This window comes from Schistocerca americana, chromosome 4 (assembly GCF_021461395.2).
Source record: "Schistocerca americana isolate TAMUIC-IGC-003095 chromosome 4, iqSchAmer2.1, whole genome shotgun sequence".
NCBI lineage: Eukaryota > Metazoa > Arthropoda > Insecta > Orthoptera > Acrididae > Schistocerca > Schistocerca americana.
Genome location: NC_060122.1, coordinates 199,544,244 through 199,567,755, shown reverse-complemented (window position 1 = coordinate 199,567,755; position 23,512 = coordinate 199,544,244). Strand labels below are relative to the sequence as shown.

Genomic DNA, 23,512 nt, shown 5'->3' with positions numbered 1-23,512 from the left:
TCAAATTTTCTCATAAGTTCATCGGACTTCTTTTCACTTGCCATAAAAATTTGGAGTACTATCATCGCTTTACTGTGGTATATATTCAAAATAGTCTAACACTTCGAGACTTGAGTTATCTTTCTTACTGTGGCTACAGAGAAATTAATGAAAGTGGAATGAAATTGTCAGAATGAGCAGATAAAAATAATGTACACCTAGTGAATGATGCCAAAGACAAATGTACATTTCCCTCAATTCATTGAACAAAACTATTTGCCCGGACTCTGTTTTGCTTTTCCCAGTATGGTGTCACCATCAGCTCAAAGGAGGTGAATGGTTAAACTGGGTGGATTGAGGAAGGGGAGAGAGGGTTGCAAGGAACAATAGCTGATGGTTGGGTGGGAGAACAAGTACACAGCATATGAATGAGGTACTGGTGAGCTCGATCTTGTTCAAGTAGGGGAAATTGTGTCTGATGACACACAATGATCAGTGGGCTGAGAGGGACAGATGATCAGAGGAACAGGAAGACTGTGGAGGGGACGATGTGAGTAGCATTTCAGGGCTAACGGATGGGGCACAGAGACAGGGATGGGGTAGGTGCGAGACAACACTGGCACAGATTAAGGCCAGGAGGATTGAGGGATCTAAGAACTTCTTGTAAGGTCAATTCCCCACCTATGTAGTTGATACAATTGGTTTCACACTTGGTCCTGCCTCTGATAAGATAAGATACACCTGTGACAAATGATGATTATGGGCTTGAAGAGACTAAACATCTTTGTTATCTGTCGTTATCTCATTGGGAATCACATAAAATGATGTAAAACCAGAAAAGGGGAATGATCAGCTCCATTGACTGCAACCTTGTTATCGTGGGTGAGAATCTGCATGACAGTGCCCAAGTCAGATGGTTAAAAGTGAGCTAAAACCCAGCCTCTATTTCTGTCCCACACCAACATCACTGACAGATACACCAAGAAGCTTCATCATTTTCAATGTAACTAAAATGGGGGTGAGAAAATGAAGACTTTACAGACTCGAGAGCTGATTACCTTTAACAGTCAGATAAAATATGCACATAAAATTTAAAAATGCAGGCCAGTGCAGAGGGAGAAGTAAACTGTACATCGATTGGGATAGTCACAGAGAAAGGAACAAAATAGGCGTCTAAGAATGGTGAGGGACAGTATTTTCTTTAGGGGACATAGAAGAGGCCCTTCCAAGTCATCAATCTGGGTACATACCACAGAGGGGCCAAGAGAAGAGGCATCTGACATTTGGAGGTCCTTGCAGAGATGCTCCTATAGTATCCCGGCTAGCCAATATATTTTTGGGTGATTCATAAACATTGTGAACTATTAGCTGTAAAACTGAGTCGCATAACACAGGTGCGTAGACATCTGACAGACAGTCACTGCTTAGTTTACCAAAAGTTGCTGGCATCTGACCCTCAGTGGCGGGACACCAACTTCCATCAGGACGACGTCTATGGGGTCTGTACAGAAGGCTCCAGTTGCCAACTGCACACCACAGTGGTGGACAGAGTCTAATGAGCTCTGTACTGATGGTGCTGCTTACCCATAGGCAACATATTCATTCTTCAGGTGGGCTAAGATCAAAGGTTTGTAGAATTGAGAAGAAATTTGCAGTCTGCGCCCTGGAAAGTGCTGCTGAGAAATTAGATTATTAAGTTTCCTCTTACAAAATCACTACAAGTCAACAAGGTTACCATATATACACCAGCTGTTGTCAAAGAACTTAAAAATTTGAAATTTTCAATGACTTCAAGTAACTGGTTACCAATGTAAAGTTATGGGTACGTGTGTACCGTCCTTACTCAACAGAAGTGTATGATATGAGTTTCCATGGGAGCAAAATGACATCCACAATTCAGAACACAGTTATGTACTTTCTACACAGTCAGTTGTTGGAAAACAGTTGACTCATTCAATTGTAGTTTTACGTATCAGTTGAATTATTCATTTTTTTTTTTTTTTTTTAAGTGAAACCAGTTTATGGGACCAACTGAATGAAAACAGTCTACACAGTCTGGCACATTGTTATGAACAGAAACATTCAATTGTTATTCCATTGTTAAATAATTAATTATTGCTGACTGTACTAGGTTGCCCCTGTCATCACTGTCATTGCCTTTCCAATATTTGCTTTTTACCGAGTGCAAATAGTTATCTTTTAGTTCAGTGTTTCATCCCAATTTATAAATAGGGGTTTTCTTGGTAGTGAACTTTGTGTCTAAATCAGAAGAAGAAAGGAAGAAATTATATGACTGGATAAAGTCAATGCAATATACAGCAAGCGCAAGGATAATTCATATTATGAAACTGTGTTGACAAATACAGTAGATGTCACTCTATTCTGAACTAATTAGGACTGAACAACATTCGGTTTAGCGGGAATTCTGAATAAACAGATTACATGAATAACTGACTTGTTAAGGTGTAAATTAAGTGCAAGGACATCTGCTAATGACCTCTGACAACTCATAGCGCAGACACCCTACCTATCCCTCTCCCTCCCGCATTCCAAACACATTATTCCAAATTTATTGTTAAGCTTTGTTCGGTAAGTGTTGAGTTACTTTACCAAGTCACTCTGCCTTTTTTATTTATTTAGTCCCTAAAGTCAACTGTTAAACATTAAATGTGGCAAGTAAACAAAGTCATTCTTCATGTACTTTAAAACAAAAACTTTGAATGTTTGAACACGGGAGAAAGTGCTACTAAATTATCACTCAAATATGATGTCGAAAAGCAACGAGTAGTGACTGGAAAAAAAATTGTGTTAAAATTTAGTAGTTTTGACCTGCTTCAAGTGAAATAACACTTGAAAAGCTGCAAAAAGCGACTGTCTTCACATTATTCTTGTGGGTCACTCAAGAAAGACAGAAAGGAGTCCCCATTTCCGGTCCTTGGGTAAAAGAAAAGGCACTTCAACTGAACAAGGTTATGAATGGTGACTCAATTTTCAGCTAGCTGTGGTTTTTTTAATTTTTTTGTTTACTATTGGCCAGGAAGACATGAACTAGACAGCTCACGATTGATGGGGCAAGCCGTCAGCTGACAACGAAGCACCTGTCAATTATCTAAAAGAAGTTAAAGATCTTGTTTCTTCTCAAACCTGCCGACCCTAGCAAGTTCACAATGCAGATGAAACCGGACTGTATTTTAAGGCTTTGCCTACAAAACGCCTTACTTTGCAAGAAGAAAAATCTCCCCCAAGGTTTAAAATGGCCTAAGATCTAACAGTGTTAGCTTGCAGCAACACTTCGGCAACAAACAAACTTCCACTGATGGTAATATGCAACTTGGCAAAACCATGAGTGTTCAAAAACATTATCAACAACATACGACCTTTGTTTTGTAAGAATCAAAAAAATGCTTGGATGGAGTGTTTGATAGAGAAAATGGATTGCCTAATTGTGCTCTGCTATTTATAGGCAATGTTCAGTTTCACACAAAAGCAACAAAACTTGTTTGTGGAGACATCAAAGCAGTTTTTCTGCCACTGAATGTAACTTCAATTCTTCGCCTATGGACCACGGTTTGTTGTGGCCATTAAATAAATAAATAAAAAATAATAAAAAATGCTGCTTCCCACCTTACTTGAAGAGGATGAAAATGAAATCACAATCCCACAAAAACTTAAGGAAATTACAATAAACGATGTGATCTACTGGTTGGGATAACGCCACTAAAGGTAACCTCTGACCTACATTGGAATTTGTTGATAAAACCTTTACACCAGTTAAAGATGTGACCCCCTTCCACTAGTCACAAAAACCCCTGGCCATGTCATAGCAATGGTGCAAGACCCAACAGTTCAGATCGACTCAGAGGAAAGCGAGGAGAAGGTGAACATTCAAACTGAACTATTACACATATATGCGGCCAATGCTCTTGACCTCACCTTGCGCTATGTCAAACAGCATGCTTCATCAACACCAAATAATGTTATGTTCATCTGGTGATGGCGAAAAATTGCATCCTCAAGTGGATTCAGTACTCTTCGTCAGAATGAGAGACTGATTTTCCTTCTTAAATGTGTATAAATTAATTGTTTTTATGTTCAGCAGTGATGACATATGATTGTACAGAACTGTATTAAAGTAGCCAACACATACCGTATGTACTGTACTGTACTGGAAGTTACTAGCTTTCATTCCCATATGGTCTCAGGAATTTTCATCAGGCTTAGGCTCTGTGTGTGTCTCTATTTAACTTCTTTCTATGATAATGAATGTATGTTTTTGCATGGACATCACCTTATGTCTCCTGTTTTTAAGTTTAAAAAATCGGTACTTTTTGTTAACTCTGTTTGGAATAGGCAAATTTTTGGAATGGCTGGGTTCACAATCGTGGCACTCTACCGTAATGACAAATATTTCTCAGAAATAAAACAAATTTTCGGTACATGATAGTACTTAAAAGTCAAATAAGTCACCAAATGATTTATAAAATTGTATCTTATATGATTGCTGTTCATATCACCGGAGCATTTTCCAAAACAGAATTATCTCTGATGGGTTACGTATAATTGAAAAGGCTGATGTATTTAAATGAAACCATCCAAAGCCAGAGACAGTGAAAACACTCATAACGGCCTTAAGTGTCAGAGACCTGTGTCAGTTTGTTTCTCAAGTTAAGTGAAACCATTATAACCCAGAGAATGAGTGAAATCATTCATATATCTGACATGGGCACAGAGACTATTTTCATTCAAGTGTTTCCGGGTGACTATATTAGGATGGTAGTTTTTGCATGCGGACACTTCAGCAAAGTGTGCTACGAAACATGCAGCAATGACCATGGGATCAGTATACATGTTGCCACTGAGGGAGATACCAAGAACTACTGTAGTCAGTTGATGGCTGCCAGTGTTCAGTCCATACTCAAGATATTTGTGTGTGGGTCCTCATGGATGATACATTCTTTTCCTAACAATCCTGCTTTCTCCTTTTTATTAAAAACCATGCCTTCATTCAAAGTCCCTTGGAAATTATTAAATATTCCACAAAAGGAAAGCAATTGTGTCACCAAAGTGCCCTTTTAAGCACTCTAAAGCTGCAGCTATTTCTTTAGACTACCATGACACAGGTTTCCGGCACTGGTCGGTTGTTAGAGAGAGAGAGAGAGAGAGAGAGAGAGAGAGAGAGAGAGAGAGAGAGAGAGAGAGAGAGAGAGAGAGAAGAAGAAGAAGAACACATTGCAGAGGTCACCATGGATGCTTCACTGGATCAGAAATGAGATGTCGGGATGCAGACTGTAATATCTCTGGCCAAGAATTTTCCATAGGCTATACTGAAATTTGTTGCACCGCTATTATTAAGTAGGCACACTTCCAGTTCTCAAGGCAACTGCTCTGTTACTTTGCCTCTGCTAATGAGTTTTCCCTACCCCACAGAGGACTGAGTATGATGCAAGGTGGAGCAGCTGGTCCAATAGCTCCGCCAGCTCATAAGGTATGTATCTAACTGGGGACGGATATACATTACATTGTGTTACCCTAACTGACAGGTGGGCATGAACAGTCACAGCATTAAATGCACTATTTAGTGGCACCATCTCATTGAAAGTGTCAGAGTGTATGAGCGAGCAAACACCTACAGATGCCCTCTTGGCATTAAGGATTTGAAGCTTCCATCAGCAGGGACCTGGGGTTCTGAGAACTGTGCCCCTCAAGCATCACACTGTTCACAGAGTTAAGTAGCCATCAATTGACGGGAGTCTCCCAAGTGGTAATGCTAGCCTTTACAATTCCACAGAAGGAAGATTAGATTGGAATCTGACAAAGCAATGAATGTGAAACAGGAGTATAAATTACATTGCCACCGGGTCATGCTCCCCTGAATGTGTGATTCTTCGTCAGTATTCATCGGCTTGTTCTTGGGAGGCGAGAAGGGGGGAGAGGGGAGGGGGCAGGTGGTGTTCTGGTTAGTCAGAGCGGCAGAATCAGGGTCAACATTCGATTTCTGGAGACATTCATTTCTGTGACCCCTCTTTCGGCCACTGGGTGTTGGCGGACTAATGGTATGTTTTGTCCTGGGAGGAGAGCAAATTGGCAGGTGCTCTCTTCCCTGGTGGTGCATAAAGAGGACAAGACATCCCTGGCAGTGCTGATGGGGTGGTTGCCACCAGTGCTACAAGTTTGGGCAACAAAAGGGAGCTGGTGTCCCCTTCCACAAATGAAAATCGGGCACCGGCACATGGCCAGGGTCAGGAGTTGGTGTTCGAGACTTGTCATTGTGCTCAGTGCGGATTTTGTCACAACATTTCGATGTCATAAACTGGGTGGGGTCATTTGAACTTTTTCTTAGCCTGTTGATATGACAGATGGAGAATCGTTTTATATTCCTGGAATTTCTTCTCCCACATGCCAGTGAATGGGGGGGATGGTATTCTGGGCTGTTAACAAATGTAGGGGTTACTCCTCAAAGTCCATTCTCATGCACTGTCCTCCTGCACATCCCATAAGCAGCATCATTAGTACAGCAGGACAACGTGTAGTGTCAAACGCCTGGCACCTAAAACATCTCACAGGAGGAGGAAAAGAGGGTTTGACCTCGCACATGTGACCATGACATTAACTTTCTCACGTAAATCATTTCCGTAGGAGACTACCCCATTATCCTTAGGTCCTCTCTTAATGTGGTAAACAAAATGTACTCCACACTGCCCTAGTTTATTGTGTAGTTCTTAGCCTGTTTGTAGCATTAGGTCCCAGTGGAAGATGAGACCTTCAATCCTCTTGAGTTTGTTATGATGAGAGATGATAACCAAGCTTGTCATAGGCCTGAAGCACCTTGTCTGATAAAGAGAGATTGTTTTCCCATTTTCTCTATTGCAGCAACTTCTTCAAACCTATCCTCAACATTTCTAACAAAAACAGCAGCTTCATTGCTGCAGAAGATTTTTCCATCAGTTTTGGAGAATACCAAAAATTGAGTGAACTGTCCGCCTCCATTTCTCCTTACTTGACTTACATCCCATGGCATGGACAAAGATGGAAATGCCATGCAGTTTTAAGTCTCTATGCTGTAGCCATCTTTGCTATTTACTGTGATGGCTGTGTTGGCACAGCCACCAGTATGGGTAAGTTTCATCCATTTCATTGCATATCATCCACTGATGCCAGTCACTCCTAGCAGAAGCTCTCCTGGTTGGTGTCACTGTGCCACAGCAAAAGCTACCTTGCTGAGTAACTGTTTCCCAGAGTCCCTGGCCCCAAGCTAGACAGGTACCTATTCTTCAACATACATTGGGAGCGGGAGGGGTGGGATGGGATGGCTCTCCAAATGGCCCACACTTCTGTGTCATTTAAGGAGATGAAGCTCAAACCCTAAAAGGAGACCGTAACTAATGAAGCCAAAAATGTCTGAGGCAGAGGTTGTGAAATGATGAGTTAAAAGTGATAGACGGCCCCACTCACTGGCATGTGACGAGTGCCTCCCGTCGGGTAGACCGCTCGCCTGGTGCAAGTCTTTCGATTCGATGCCACTTCGGCAACTTGCGCGTCGATGGCAATGAAATAATGATGATTAGGACAACGCAACACCCAGTCCCTGAGCGGAGAAAATCTCCGACCCAGCCGGGAATCGAACCCGGGCCCTTAGGATTGACAGTCCGTTGCGCTGACCATTCAGCTACCGGGGACGGACATAGATGTCCTGATAACAGCAGAGTTGCCAGCATAAAGGCTTGACTAGGTACAAGACTCCTTTCAGCTGCATCTTATGACTTAAGCAAAGAATTAATGCAGATCTATGCTAGTCCCCAACACCACAAGGGTGTCTGTGAGGGAAATGGAATAGCGTGTGCTAGGTGGTGCATGGGACAAGTATTGCAGCCGGGTCTTCCGTAGGAGTATGACCCATGTGGTAAGAAGTGTAGTGGCTGTGACATAAGAATGGACAAGGATATTTAGACTGAATGGCTGGTGGTCTGGTGAAAATTGTGCATAGGATCTTCCTCATTTCTGGACACAGTAAGTAGTCAAAGCCTTGACAAAGGATGTGGTTACATTGTTTGCCTGAGGTAATGATGGGGTTGTTACTTTCCAACTAGTTCATATGGGTAGTTGGTGAGTTAGAAGCATTTGTGGATTGTGCATAGGATATCTGCTAGCAGACTAGGTTTGGAGGGAACTGCCTGTCTGTGTGGCCTTAGTAAGATCTTAAACATACTGGGCAAAGGATTGCTGGTCACTGCAGACCCACCATCCTATGGTGGCCAGATTATGTGGGAGTGACTTCAAGTATGGAAAGGGTGATACCTATTAAAACAGAGATAGTGTTGATTGTCATTAGTCTTGATAGGGACAGAGATTTTCATGCAGTCATCAGAGAGGTGTTCAACATTCAGACCAAGTGAAGTGGGTGTTGAGGCTGTGAAAGAATGAAAATACAGTGTCTTGGCCTGGGTCCAGGTCGTGAAGATATCAACAAATCTAAAGTGGACAGGGGTCTGGGATCTTGGGTGGCAAGGAAGGTTTCTTAGTTGGCCCTTATACAGGTTGGCATACCAAGTGCCCAAAGCCATGTTGCAGTTTTGTTAGCATCTCTTCATCTTAAAGAAAGTAGTAGTTATAGCTAAAGATATAGTTTGTCTGGCATACAAGAAATGAGGTAGCAGGTTTGGAGTCAGTAGGTCATTGCAAGAGGTAGTGTTCAATAGCAACACTTAGATAAGTTCACCATAAAGCTCTTCTCTTTCTATTTCCTCATCGTGTTATTCTGCAGATGGGATTGCTGCCATCCTTTGCACACCTTCACTTGATACTGTCCTGTGGCATTATTTCTGGGGCAATGCAGATAATATAAAAAATATGTTCTACCAAAGTGTGCAGTAGGAATATTGTGTGAAGTTGATAACCAAATATCTTCCAGAACTCTCTCCAGGGACCTACAGATTCTTACACTAAAGTGCCTAGACAATATTTCTTATTGGCATTTGTAGGGGAAAAAAGAAGAAAAAAAAAAAAAAAAAGTGAATTTATGACTAACCATGCAGTTCACAATCAGAAAATTAGAGGTAAGAGGACTATGCACCTTTGTGTAGGGTTTAGATCTGAATTTTACATTTTGTTTAAAAGTCTATGGCATCTTTTCAGTAAACATTGGGGAGAATATTGAAAATCTCCACATACTCAAAAATGAAGTAAGCGAATACATCACTAACAACAGCTCGCACATATTATCAAAATATCTGCACTGAAGATGTAAATGCTATATAAGTAATGTTTGCATTACACAAGGTTTGACTTAGCCAACACGCAGATGGCTGATTGCGTTTTGAATAAAGTTAAAGAAATGCTTTGTTTGAAACGTTGAATAAAAACAGCAGCAGAGTCGCAATATACGAGAAGCAGTAGTAGCCAATTCAAAAGCATTTGCTGTTCTCAAAATATACATAAATATATACACTATAATGCAACTGCTGCTGCTCCTGTCAGTACGAGTACATAAGCAGTAGTCATAATTCGTTATTGGTTTACTTTACAGAAATAGTCTACAGTAGCAGCTTCTTTCTACTAGTGCAGAACTTGAATCATTCCACATCCCAGAAGGCTTTCCTTCATGATGGGATTTATGTAACAAATGAGTAAATGAACAAATGAATAAATAACTATTTATGTTGGGAGTCTCCACTTCACACTTTGCTTTACCTGAGTAGTTTGTCTCCATCAAGGACATACTTTTCTCTAAACTGTTGATCGTTAGCAGGAGGAATTTTACAATAAGCACCAAGAACAGTGTTACAATGACACTGTACTGGATGTACCTTGCTAGGATGACTGCCAGGTATTTCAATTTCCTGTTCAGGGCCTAATTTTATCGTTGCATCTGAAACAGAGAAACTGCATAAATTATCTTATAGCTTTAAATAAGAAAATTTAGAAAAGCCATTGTTCATAAAATAAAATTCAGATACAATAATGTGGTTCTCCAATCTTAAATTTACCACTGAAATTAAATTAGTAAAGCTGTCAGCACACGGACAGTACATTTAAGTGCTGAGCGTTCCAAGTTTCTGACGTAGCGTGGAATAGCACATTGTGAAGTCTTTGTACAAATCAATATCTAACATGTCAGATATTCTGAATGTGCATTTGAACACTGACCAATGAGATGGTAGTATGCCACCTACGTCACATGCATGCTATCTCCCTGCAATACAGAGTCAGAAGGTGCCATATTGGATTTCAATTGAAGCCAAATGCATGTATGCTGTTTCTGAGCACCAGTAAATTGAGGATCTCTCGGAAACCTTTCATTAATTGTACAATTTGTTGTAATAAAATGACAAGAAATGTAATGTTCAAGGTTAAAGAATTATTGTATCTTGTGTATTATGAGAGTATGCCATTTCAAGGAAATAGCATATTGATGATCCATCATTCTTGGTATAACTTCAGTTAGTAACACAGCTATGATTAAAGCTTTCAGGAGATGTAACATGCTAGGTACAGTCCTCTCTTACTCCTGATCTATTTTGTGCAGTGATTAGAATCACAGATTTGTAAAGAAAAGTGATGTGTTGGTGGTTCGCATGCCAATACATCCGAATTTTTATTTCTACTAAAATTTGTGTTTAATAGGTTCTGGTACTATTTTTATTAGTTTAATATAAGTGTAGACTACAATATTCAATGTTATGTAAATATAAGTGCACTCTTTCTGAAGAGTGATTTTGTCCGATTTGCTTAATCTACAGAGTAGCTTGCACTACTTGCAGTCAGATATTTTGCACTTTCTGCTTTTAATGTTGTAAAGACTCTGCTACTGAATAGGAAGAGTGATCAAGTGAGAAGATCTTAGAGTTTTACTAAAAACTCAGAATGATGAGATAATTTTTGCCTAATTTGGAGAAATATTGTAAAGTTGTATCTCACTATTAGTAACGGAACTTTTCTACACCACTGTCCTTTGTTGAAGGGACCTGGTACTTTCCTTTCTGCCTTGTAACATCTTCACAGATATTGAAGTTTTTATTTACGTATACTGCAGACAGAATAACTTGACTATTACATAGGCACAGGAGGAAGTGTCCATTTTAATAGAGCAAATACGGGAATTTTAGGCCCACCCATTTCGTAAACAGTATTAATTATGAGCCAGGTACAGCCAATAACTGCCACTGGAGTGTATTGTGATCACATATACCAATTTGGGGCCAACATAGCATTTGCAAAAGTTGCATCATTTCTGAGTGTTCAGCAGCATGTTGAATTCAGCACGCTCAATGTTGGTGTTGAGAGGCACAGTCCGTGTGTCAGTGGCATAAGAGGGGGGGAAATGGTTGCTCACAAAGTTTACAAATCATAACAGTTAATTTTGTATTATTTTTGTGTTTCGCATATTTTGTTACTGGGTCTACAATCAACATTAACACAAAATATAGACAACCATCTGAGCTATCTACATTAATATACAAAATTAGTAAGTATAGGCACTAGTAAGCTCAAAATAGTGAACTGCATTAAGGCGAATGCACTCACATGGAACACATCCTCTTCCCAACAAACAGTAGTCATCAAAACTTACAGTAAGCAAACATATGGCTAACGAGAACTACGTAATAAAATTCATCTTCCACATGCCTGTTCAGGGCAAAGATAGTTTGTAATGGCAGTCTACTACGAAGTATTCAGTTGCAGAATAAATTTTACATCACCCATAGATAGTCAGCAAGAATAAGAAAAAGGTTGTTACACAGTTCCTGGCCACCACACGTCACACTTCCCTGTATTATACCTTCAACTTTCTGATGGCGTCTTGGCTACAGAGGTCACACTAGATGTGTGTGGATTTTTATAACCAGTACTTCCCCTTGTGCTACTGCAATGGAGTAAAACATATACTGGAACCCAGTTTTTCCACCATCTCCCTTCTCTCAGACCACCAAACAAAACAACACAGCATAACACTAGTAGTTCTGAAGATATGATTGGAATACTTATCCTGCATGCGTCCGGCTCCATTAGCAGAATTTAATGGTCAGTTGTGTCTAAGGCCTTTGAGAGATATAGGGTATTTCAAGTACAGTAAAAATTATGTCTTTGGTGTTGCACAGAGACCACACATCCCCCCCCCCCTCCTGTCCCATAGGCAAGCCTTGACCACTACATAATGTTCAAAGAAATGGGCCAGAGTGTGTGGCATATTGCCTGTCTTGTGTATGTTAACCCTTGCTAGCTACCGAGTTTTTATACAAGTACCTTGGAAAGGGAACATAAATGCACACTCAGATTTACCCGACTGCGGCTCAAACATGTAGTACAGTGACTAACCACACATCGCTGCGGAAAACAGTTCCCGTTTAAAAAAAACATGAGAAATTTACAATTTCTCTGCAGACTTGTTAACTGCAATTTAAATAAAAAATGCATCTTAGTTGTTTATAACAAGTAGGCTATGCAACAACAAATATTTTTGAACTTAAATTGTTTATTTACTAATACGGGATCTGTTCAAGAAATTCCGAACAGTTGTAATTTCGCGCCAATGGTGTGTGTGAGCGAAATGCGGTTGGGATTCCTGCACACGCATGTGTTTAATGTGTAACTGCCAGAAGTCTCGTTGTTGAACATCTGTTAGTTATTGATCAGAGCTGTATTGAGCAGAACGTCATATAACACAGTCTGCGAATTTCGAGATGGCAGAGTTAGAGGAGCAGCGCGTCTGCATTAAATTTTGCATCAAACTCAAGAAAACCTTTACAGAAACACACCAAAATGCAGGAAGCATATGGCAATGAGTGCTTAAGTCATACTCAAGTGTTACAAATGGTTCACACAATTTAGAAATGGCTGGACAGAAGTTGAAGATGATACCCTTCTGTGTCTACTAATGACAGTCATGCCAGGAACGTCAACGAAATTGTGCGTGTCAATCAAAGACAAACTGTCCAAGATGTTGCAGAAGAATGTAACACTTCAGTTGGATCACGTCATGAAGTCCTGACACAGCATCTTGGAATGCATCATTTTGCCACCAATTTCATCCCACGGCTCATGAGTCAAGACCAGAAAGAATTTTGCCTCTCAATCTGTGAAGAACTTTTGGATTGCACAAATGAGAATAAGATGTTCCTTAAGAGAATCATAACTGGTGGTGAGATGTACGTCTACAGTTATGGTGTTGAGACCGAAGTGCAGTCTTCACAGGTCAAATCTCAAAGCCATGCTGGTAGTTTTCTTTGACTTTGAAGGATTAATTCATGATGGATCCATGGCACAGGAACAAACTGTTAATCGATGGTACTATCGAGACTTGTTGCGACACCTGCGAGAAAATGTGAGAAGGGAACGACCTGAAATGTGGTGAGACAGTTCATGGCTCTTGCATCATGATAACGCAACCACACATTCATCCCTGTTAATGCATGACTGTTGCACAAAAAAATGAAACCACTGTGCTGCCTCATCATCTGTACTCTCCAGACCTTACTCCTGCGGACTTACTTTATTTCCAATGTTGAAAACCCCGGTGAAAGGATGAAGATTTGCAACAATAGACAAGATAAAAGAAAATTCGCAGATTGCAGTTTGCACAATCCAGCACCAGGCATAGTAAGACTGCTTCTGGAAGTGGAAATGGCTTTGGGAGCGGTGTTTCAATTGTGAAGAAGAGTATTACTAAGGAGATCATCCACAATAAGTAAAATATAAACTTAGGAAAACTTTGTGGACAAAGTTCCACAATTTTTTGAACAGACCTCGTACAACTGTATTAATTTTTAGTTATTTCAGCAAATAGGAGGTGTGTGTGTGTGTGTGTGTGTGTGTGTGTGTCTGTGTGTGTGTGTGTGTGTGTGTGTGTGTGTGTCTGTGTGTCTGTGTGTCTGTGTGTCTGTGTGTGTCCTCATTTACTATGAAATTATATATTTCCTTAGTCATTTTGTGTAGTTCCCATTGACTATACTAAAGATCAATGAGTTCAATGAGAGATTTTTGTGCAGAGTAGGAGCAATAATGTGATGTCATCTCACGTTGATATGGATATCTCCCAGTATACACCTTGCCAATGATTCAAAAATACATAAAGTAGTAAAGAAATTTTGAGAAACTGGATCCACGTGCGATTGGTGTTCATATAATAAACTAGCAATAACACTACCCACATAGTATTCAAAGGGCAACTGTCTCAGGCCAGAAACCCTGCAATTAGAATTAGTATCAGCCCCACACATTAAAAACAGACTACAAGTGTGCCAAGAAAACCAAACTAAGGGAACAGTGTATTTCTTTAATAAAAATGGTCCTTACCCTGACCACTTACACAGAATAGGGAGACACACAACTGCTCTCTGCAGCTGTGGAGAAACAGAACACCTGAACATGTAATGCGCGATTGTAATTTACACCATCAAGAAAGTGGAGTGCAGACTGGGCAATCTGCACTTGAGAGGGGGGGTGGGGGTAAGTTACTTAACTCTGTTGCCAACAGAATTCCAGAAGCACTGCTTGACAATGGTGAAGATAGGGATACTGATGACTAAGCAAAGACTAATATACCTGGAAACCAAATGGCTCAAAATCAAGGTGGTTTGGGGCACATGTGTGCGAGAAGGTACGAGAAGAACAGAAGCATCAGCAGCAGCATGACAACCTCAAAAAGAAATTCAACAAGGGAACAATGAGGAGGTAAGCTTAATGAGCTTTCTGAGTTCAGAGGGACACCATGATGAATCAGAATGAGTTGCTGATGAGTACACTAATCAACAATGTAATGTGTACATTTGTTCGATTGTTTAAACTGCACAAAAAAGTTTAGTAAGATGAATCGCAATGGCAATGTGAAGACCTGAGTGCTGCTGACACACACTTGATCATTTGATAGTAGTATAACATAGGGATAAACACAGTTGTAGTTAACTGCATAGTGAACAGTCTTTAGCAATTCGAAGATTGCAAATTACCATTTTAACAGAATATTGACAGGGGTACTATGATAGTGAGTTTCTTTTATTTTTGCTTCATTCTTCTTATTTTCCTCCATTTCTAATTTTTTCTGTTAATATACACTGGTAAGCTGAAACATTATGACCACTGCCTTCCGCAAAGTTGGATGCTGCCTGGTGACGTTGCAGCCATGTGACGTGCCTATGAAAAGTGTGTAAACGCAGCAAAGACTGATGGTAGTCACCCTAACGAAGATATGGGCTGCAAATGAGGAAATCCTGTGAGGTAAGCGACTTTGTCAAAGCACAGATTATCATCATCATCATCATCATCATCATCATCATCAAGCAAAGCCTATGAATATCACAGAAACAGCAAAGCTGGTCGAATGTTCACATGCTACTGCCGTGTTCACCTACAGAATTAGGTAGGAGGACCGTGAAACTACATTAGCAGAAAATGTGTGTGCAAAGAATTGCCATATATTCAACAAGCTAGAAGACAGCAAAATGCCTGAGATTTCAAGAATTTTAGAAGCTGAAAAACTTTTGTGTTTGACAATACGTCCAGCAAATGTCAGGCTCTCTTTCCACATTGGGACATCGTCCTGAACACCTTCTGTGCACAATAATCATAATTTAACCACAATGTATTTTGGTTTATGTTGATCTCAGGGAAGACGTGCTGAGCCATCATGCAGCATCTGCCGAAGGAACTCACGGCGAAAATCATGTATCAGCTGAAGGCATGTGCTTATGTTATACTTTAAAGACCGTGTATAAAAAATGCCTGTCATGCTGTCACCACGACTGAAGTGCGAAGTACTTCAATTTTGTTAACAGCAGTTTGGTACTTTTACTACTTCAGAAACCAAATTGTGTCAAGCTGACGAGGTTACATTTGTTCAAGTAACTCAGTCTTTCATGTTTTTATGCATGAACTTATTAGGGCAGAAAAAGAAAACCAACATGGACCCTACCTTTAGTTGAAACTGAAAAATAAGTAAATGTTTCATAAATGTTTCCTCACTGACTGCTTACAGTGTACAACAGACACTCGAAAATAAATTTAAAAAAATTAAAAGTTGATCATAAAATCTCTGAACAGTTCTCACACATAACAGGAACTGCCCTTTGCAGAGAAAGCACAGAAACATTACTGTGCTTGTCCCCTTGTTGGTAGTTACACTAATTAGCTCTACATAAAATAAAACAAAATTAACCACATACACTCCTGGAAATTGAAATAAGAACACCGTGAATTCATTGTCCCAGGAAGGGGAAACTTTATTGACACATTCCTGGGGTCAGATACATCACATGATCACACTGACAGAACCACAGGCACACAGACACAGGCAACAGAGCATGCACAATGTCGGCACTAGTACAGTGTATATCCACCGTTCGCAGCAATGCAGGCTGCTATTCTCCCATGGAGACGATCGTAGAGATGCTGGATGTAGTCCTGTGGAACGGCTTGCCATGCCATTTCCACCTGGCGCCTCAGTTGGACCAGCGTTCGTGCTGAACGTGCAGACCGCGTGAGACGACGCTTCATCCAGTCCCAAACATGCTCAATGGGGGACAGATCCGGAGATCTTGCTGGCCAGGGTAGTTGACTTACACCTTCTAGAGCACGTTGGGTGGCACGGGATACATGCGGACGTGCATTGTCCTGTTGGAACAGCAAGTTCCCTTGCCGGTCTAGGAATGGTAGAACGATGGGTTCGATGACGGTTTGGATGTACCGTGCACTATTCAGTGTCCCCTCGACGATCACCAGTGGTGTCCGGCCAGTGTAGGAGATCGCTCCCCACACCATGATGCCGGGTGTTGGCCCTGTGTGCCTCGGTCGTATGCAGTCCTGATTGTGGCGCTCACCTGCACGGCGCCAAACACGCATACGACCATCATTGGCACCAAGGCAGAAGCGACTCTCATCGCTGAAGACGACACGTCTCCATTCATCCTTCCATTCACGCCTGTCGCGACACCACTGGAGGCGGCTGCACGATGTTGGGGCGTGAGCGGAAGACGGCCTAACGGTGTGCGGGACCGTAGCCCAGCTTTATGGAGACGGTTGCGAATGGTCCTCGCCGATACCCCAGGAGCAACAGTGTCCCTAATTTGCTGGGAAGTGGCGGTGCGGTCCCCTACGGCACTGCGTAGGATCCTGCGGTCTTGGCGTGCATCCGTGCGTCGCTGCAGTCCGGTCCCAGGTCGACGGGCACGTGCACCTTCCGCCGACCACTGGCGACAACATCGATGTACTGTGGAGACCTCATGCCCCACGTGTTGAGCAATTCGGCGGTACGTCCACCCGGCCTCCCGCATGCCCACTATACGCCCTGGCTCAAAGTCCGTCAACTGCACATACGGTTCACGTCCACGCTGTCGCGGCATGCTACCAGTGTTAAAGACTGCGATGGAGCTCCGTATGCCACGGCAAACTGGCTGACACTGACGGCGGCGGTGCACAAACGCTGCGCAGCTAGCGCCATTCGATGGCCAACACCGCGGTTCCTGGTGTGTCCGCTGTGCCGTGCGTGTGATCATTGCTTGGACAGCCCTCTCGCAGTGTCCGGAGCAAGTATGGTGGGTCTGACACACCGGTGTCAATGTGTTCTTTTTTCCATTTCCAGGAGTGTATTTAGGTGACCATATGTTTCACTACCCACAGCCTCACTGAAGGGTTATTTTACAAAGAGGACATTTCAAAGAACCACAGATGAAGCTGTAACAATTTGTGTTTAAAAGCTATAGAAACAATTCAGTGCATGGTCAGCAATTATGGTACAACACACACAGCTTCAACAGAAGAAACGCAAAGACAACTGGATGGTGGACTCCAGGTGAATCAAATTATCAGCAATAGTAAAAGATAAGTGCTTTAGCTCTACCCACTGTTCAATGAGCCGAAAGACGGATTGCTAGTTCTCAGACACAAATGCACTAGCATAATTGCTCACAAAATGTTAGGCGATAGTCCCTGGACCAAGATAAACAGCACCACCTAAGGAAATATCTCTTATTTCTGCAGGAGATTGGAAGGCATACAGGCATCTGATCTCTGCCCATACTTGTAATGGCGAGGTATATGATCCAATGGTGGAAACCTACCATTCCCAGGGTTTCTGCTTTCATCGTTTTATGAGGTAGTGAACACGGGCATGGATCCGTTTAAAGGCAATGAGGTGCTCCAGTGAAGAGTGTCACTTATGACAATGGACAGCCAACCTACAATCTCTAATGGCTGCAGCAATCTCTGGAACCCAGCTTGGTACTATCTTCTGATGGTTGGATCCCAAGGAAGAGGGGGTGGCTTGGTTGGTTGCCAAAAGAATTGCTGCCGTTGTATACTGAACAGCAGCATCAATACTGCCTCAAGACGGGGACGACAGCAGAGGTGAACACATCCCAGTCAGCACTATGGAGACCCGATCTGGGTGGGTGTCCAGGGGAGCAACACTGAGGGAGGGACAGAAATATTGGGAAGTGGTCACTGCCACACAGGTCATCATGGACCCTCCAGTTGGTAGATGGTAGACAACCAGGACTGCAAAAGGAGAGATCGATGACTGAATAAGTTCCATATGCCTCACTGAGGTGTGTGAGCTGGCACCACAGAGAGGCAAAGATCAAGCCATGCCAGTAAAGATTCCATGTCGTTACCACAACCAGTGAACATTGTACAACCTCACAAAGGATTACAGGCAATGAAGTCACCCAAAACTAGGAAAGTTGGAGATAGCTGACAGTAACGCAGACAGTACATCCTCAGACCCGACATCATCACCATCAGGAGGGAGATAAACATTACATACAGAAAAAGCCTGATGGTTTGTTTTGTTTTAGGGCACAGAGGCAACTAGGGTTGTACTCCCCCATCTCAGAACCATAGAACACTAAGAAAAAAAGGAGTTACGAAAGACTAAAAGTGAAACCCAATCAAAGGAAGAAAGACAGCTAAAAACAGGGACTTGGAGAAAGGTCCATAAAATACACCATGCAGAAATGGAGGTCCTAACTAAAGATTAAATGGCCTTTGCCATATTGCTATGAAGGATAAAAAGTAAACGCAGTCGACAGCTTGCATATTATTCACTAAAACGGCTAGGCGGCAAACACAAATGAGAACATAAGTGCTTAAAAAAAAAGGGGGGGGGGGGCATTCTCTCAGGAAATTGCGAACCATTGGAGGTTAAGGGCAATGAGCACATAGTGGAGGAGCACCATTTAACAAACGGCGATGGCTAAAAAGACAGTGCCAAATACGCAACCTAGCTAAAACGATGTCCTCTTGGCGAGAAGGCCGAGAGCAGGTTGTCCAAGGCAACGGAAGAGGCTTAATTCCCCGGAGCTGGTTCCCATGAAGGGAGGACCAGTGGTGATGCCAAAGTGTCACCACCAGCTGACAGACGGCAACACAGAGAACATCAGAGGGAGTGGAAGAACCAGCAGGCCGACGTACACAGACTACAGCTTTCCCGTCACACCGATGTGACTAGGAACCCATATAAACATCACAGTGGCTCCATTAAGAGTGAGCAAGTGAAAGCTCTCCTGGACAAATTGCACTAAGCGATGGACAGTGCACAGCACACTTACATTCTGAAGGGCATAGAGGGCAGAGCAGATGACGCAGTTGAAAAGCCTGCCTCCAGATGTGCTGCGTGGCCGGATACAGATTAAAAAGTTCTGTTGAAAATACTGAGCAGCAGTCCAGAACCCAATACCAAAAAAACGTCGGTGCCAACGACTAATGCACACCCGACACCACACCACACTACGTCTGATAGCCATCAGTGCACACAAAGGTACTATTGCGAAGTTCTGTGCGAAGGTCGTGAAACTTACGCCGATAGAGCAAGGCTGGAGTAGTGCCTTTAGGAAGTGAATGGAGGCCAAGGTGAACAGCATGAAGCCAATGTGGTGAAGGGTTCACACCCATCGAGAAAATGAGAGGTAGCGTGAAGTTATGCTGCCAGAGAAGAGAGAAAAGCGAGCTCCAGGAGGTAACAGAGAAGACAGATGGGCCCCCTACTGGCGGTCAGAGGAGTCATCTAAAGAGAAGGCATAGGATGGGTGGCCACACATAGCAAACAGCATGCATATATCTGCTGAGGAGAAAGTCATGGTGGTAGTTCGGCAGCTTCAGCATACAGACTCTCAACAGGGCAAGTGTAAAAGGCGCCAGTGGCCAAACAGATGCCACGATGGTAGATAGTATTGAGGCAGCACAAGAGGGATGGATGCTTATATGCATAAACAAGACACTCATAGACTAGTTTTGAATGGACCAGGGACTGGTACAAATAGAGGAGGGTGGTCAAATCTGCTCCCCCGGAAGTACTGCCGAAGACACGTGGGGCACTGAGGGACCGCGTACAGTGGGCTGCCAGGTAAGACACATGAGAGGACCGAGAAAGATTCCCATTGCGCCTGACCACCTGGAATTTCGTATATTCAAAGAACGGTGGAGCAACAGACCCAAGATGTAAGGGCGGCGGAAGAAACCCAATGGGCCACCCAAGTCATACAAATGGTTTTGTCAGTGGAACAGCAAAAGTCATTGTGAATGCTCGCTAAATAAAAACAATCGAGACATCACTGAATACGCTGCTCAAGGAGACAAGTCAGTGAACTGCACTAGACTGCAAAATCGTCAACAAAAAGGGAGGCGGAAATGCCTTGTGGGAAACAGGCCATTATAGAATAAATGGCTGTAACAAAGAAGACAATACTAAGCACGGAACCGTCATGCACACTGTTTTCCTGGATAAAGCTGCCTGACGAGGCACAACCCACAAGTATCTCGAAAATTTAGTCATTTAAAGCTTCCTGAAGGAAACATAACACGTGGCCTCGGAAGCCCCAAGTGTAAAGCGTACGGAGGATGCCAATCCTCCAGTCAGTATCTTAGGCGTTCTCCAAGACAAAAAACACGGCCACAGTTGGGTATTTGTGCAGAAAACCATTTATGACTTGGGTTGACAAGGTGATGAGATGGGTCAACCACAGAATGGTGCCCTCGAAATCCACAGTGTGCAGTGGTTAGTAAATTACGAGACTCGAACCACCATAGCAGCTGGCATGAATAATCACCTTGCAAACAACTGGTGAGAGAAACTGGGCAGTAACTAGAAGGAAGGTTCTTGTCCTTACTGGTTTTTTTTTGTTGGGGTTTAAGGGCGCTCAACTACTGAGGTCATTAGCGCCCAGTCACTGTTGTTAGAGCACATGGAATCTAGTAAAACTCAAGGGAATGGGGGGACACCAAAAGGACCTGACAAAGATGCAGATAAAATAAGTAAAAAGGTTAGATGTCTTTGGACAAGCCAGTCAAAGTTATAAAACGCAGAATACGAGCAGCTGCTCGAGCGTCATCAGCTAAAACATCTGGTAAAGTAGATGGCAGGGATAGGACAACACGAAATTGACTAAAACGGGGACACGACAATAAAACATGGCGCACTGTTAATGCCTGACCACAAGGGCACTGCGGGGCTGGGTCACCGGAGAGCAGGTAGCGGGGGCTAAACTGGCAATGCCCAATCCGCAACCTGGTCAGAAGGACCTCCTCTCGCTGAGATGCTCGGGAGGATGTTGTCCAAGCAGTTGGGAGCGGTTTTACTGCCCGGAGCTTGTTTCCTTGGAGGGATGACCAAGCATCCCACCACAACGACACAAGCCTCTTACATACATCCCCACGAACCACAAGGGCACTGCGGGGCTGGGTCACCGGAGAGCAGGTAGCGGTGGCTAAACTGGCAATGCCCAATCCGCAACCTGGTCAGAAGGACCTCCTCTCGCTGAGATGCTCGGGAGGATGTTGTCCAAGCAGTTGGGAGCGGTTTTACTGCCCGGAGCTTGTTTCCTTGGAGGGATGACCAAGCATCCCACCACAACGACAAAAGCCTCTTACATACATCCCCACGAACGTCAGATGACGGGACACAATGGGAGGCTGGCCGAGGCAGTAGGACTGCAGCCTTGGCTGCAGCATCAGCAGCCTCATTCCCAGGCACTCCTACGTGTCCGGGAACCCACAGAAAGCTGACAGGAGAACCATTATCAGCAAAAGAATGGAGGGACTGCTGTATCCGTTGAATCAAGGGATGGACCGGATAGGGAGCTCCAAAGCTCTGAAGAGCACTGAGTGAGTCAGAGCAGAGTACATACGATGAATGGCGGTGGCGGCGGGCATACTGAACGGCCTGATGGAGAGCAAAAAGCTCTGCCGTAAAGCTGGAACATTGGTCGAGGAGCCGGTATTTAAAGGTGGCGGCCCCGACGACAAAGGCACAGCCGACACTATCGTCAGTTTTGGAGCCATCGGTGTAAATAAAGGTGTGACCGGCAAGACGAGCACGAAGTTCGACAAACCGTGAGCAATACACTGCAGCCGGAGTACCATCCTTCGGGAGTGAGCTGAGGTCGAGATAAATATGAACCGGAGCCTGGAGCCAAGGTGGTGTCGGGCTCTCACCCTCTCTGAAGGTGGTAGGGAGGGCAAAATCCAATTGTCGAAGCAGGCGACAGAAGCGGACTCCGGGGGGCAGCAGGGCAGACACATACAACCCGTACTGACGGTCTAGAGAATCGGCGAAGAAGGACTGGTAAGAGGGGTGGTCGGGCATAGACAACAGTCGGCAGGCATACCGACACAGCAGTACGTCGCGCCGATAGGTCAATGGTAATTCGGCAGCTTCAGCATAAAGACTCTCGACAGGACTAGTGCAGAAGGCTCCGGTCGCAAGACGTATCCCCCGTTGGTGGATGGAGTTGAGCCGGCATAAGAAGGGATGGCCGAGCGGACGAGTAGACGAAGCTCCCATAATCCAGCTTCGATCGGACTATGGACCGATACAAGCGAAGCAGGACAGTGCGATCCGCTCCCCAAGATGAACCACTAAGAACTCTGAGGACATTAAGGGAACGTGTACAAATAAGAGACATGTGGAGACCAACACAGTTTCCTGTCCAACGTGAGCCCTAGAAACTTAGTTGTTTCCATGAATGGGAGAACAACGGGATCGAGATGTAAGGATGGCGGAAGGAACGCTTTGTATCGCCAAAAGTTGATACAAACCGTCTTCTCTTCAGAGAACCGGAAGCCATTTGCCACGCTCCATGAGTAGAGGCTGTCTAGACAACGCTGAAGGCAGCACTCCAGGAGGCATGTTCTCTGGGCACCTCAGTAGATCGCGAAGTCATCGACAAAGAGAGAGCCTGAGACATCATGTGGAATGCAATCCATAATTGGATTGATCGCGATGGCAAAAAGGGCTACGCTCAAGACGGAGCCCTGAGGCACTCCGTTCTCCTGGAGGAAGACGTCGGACAATACGGAACCCACACGTACCCTAAACTTTCGATCCGTTAAAAAGAAATCAATGAAAAGGGGCAGGCGACCGCGTAGGCCCCACCTGTGCATAGTGCGGAGGATACCTCCTCTCCAACAGGTATCATAAGCCTTCTCCAAGTCGAAGAACACGGCTACCGTTTGGCGCCTTCGCAAAAAGTTGTTCATGATGAATGTCGACAAGGTCACAAGGTGGTCAGCAGCGGAGCGGCGGCGACGGAAGCCGCATTGGACATTAGTA

General features: G+C 43.5%; 1 protein-coding gene across 1 annotated transcript in view; it reads right to left on the bottom strand.

Moving 5' to 3' along the window:
* The window catches only part of LOC124612829, a 60,586-nt gene that overhangs the window by 14,083 nt on the left and 22,991 nt on the right, over nucleotides 1–23,512 (bottom strand). Inside the window, exon 2 of the mRNA XM_047141254.1 lies at nucleotides 9,667–9,844. Coding sequence (XP_046997210.1) covers nucleotides 9,667–9,844 — 178 coding nt within the window. The remainder of the gene's footprint in view (nucleotides 1–9,666; nucleotides 9,845–23,512) is intronic.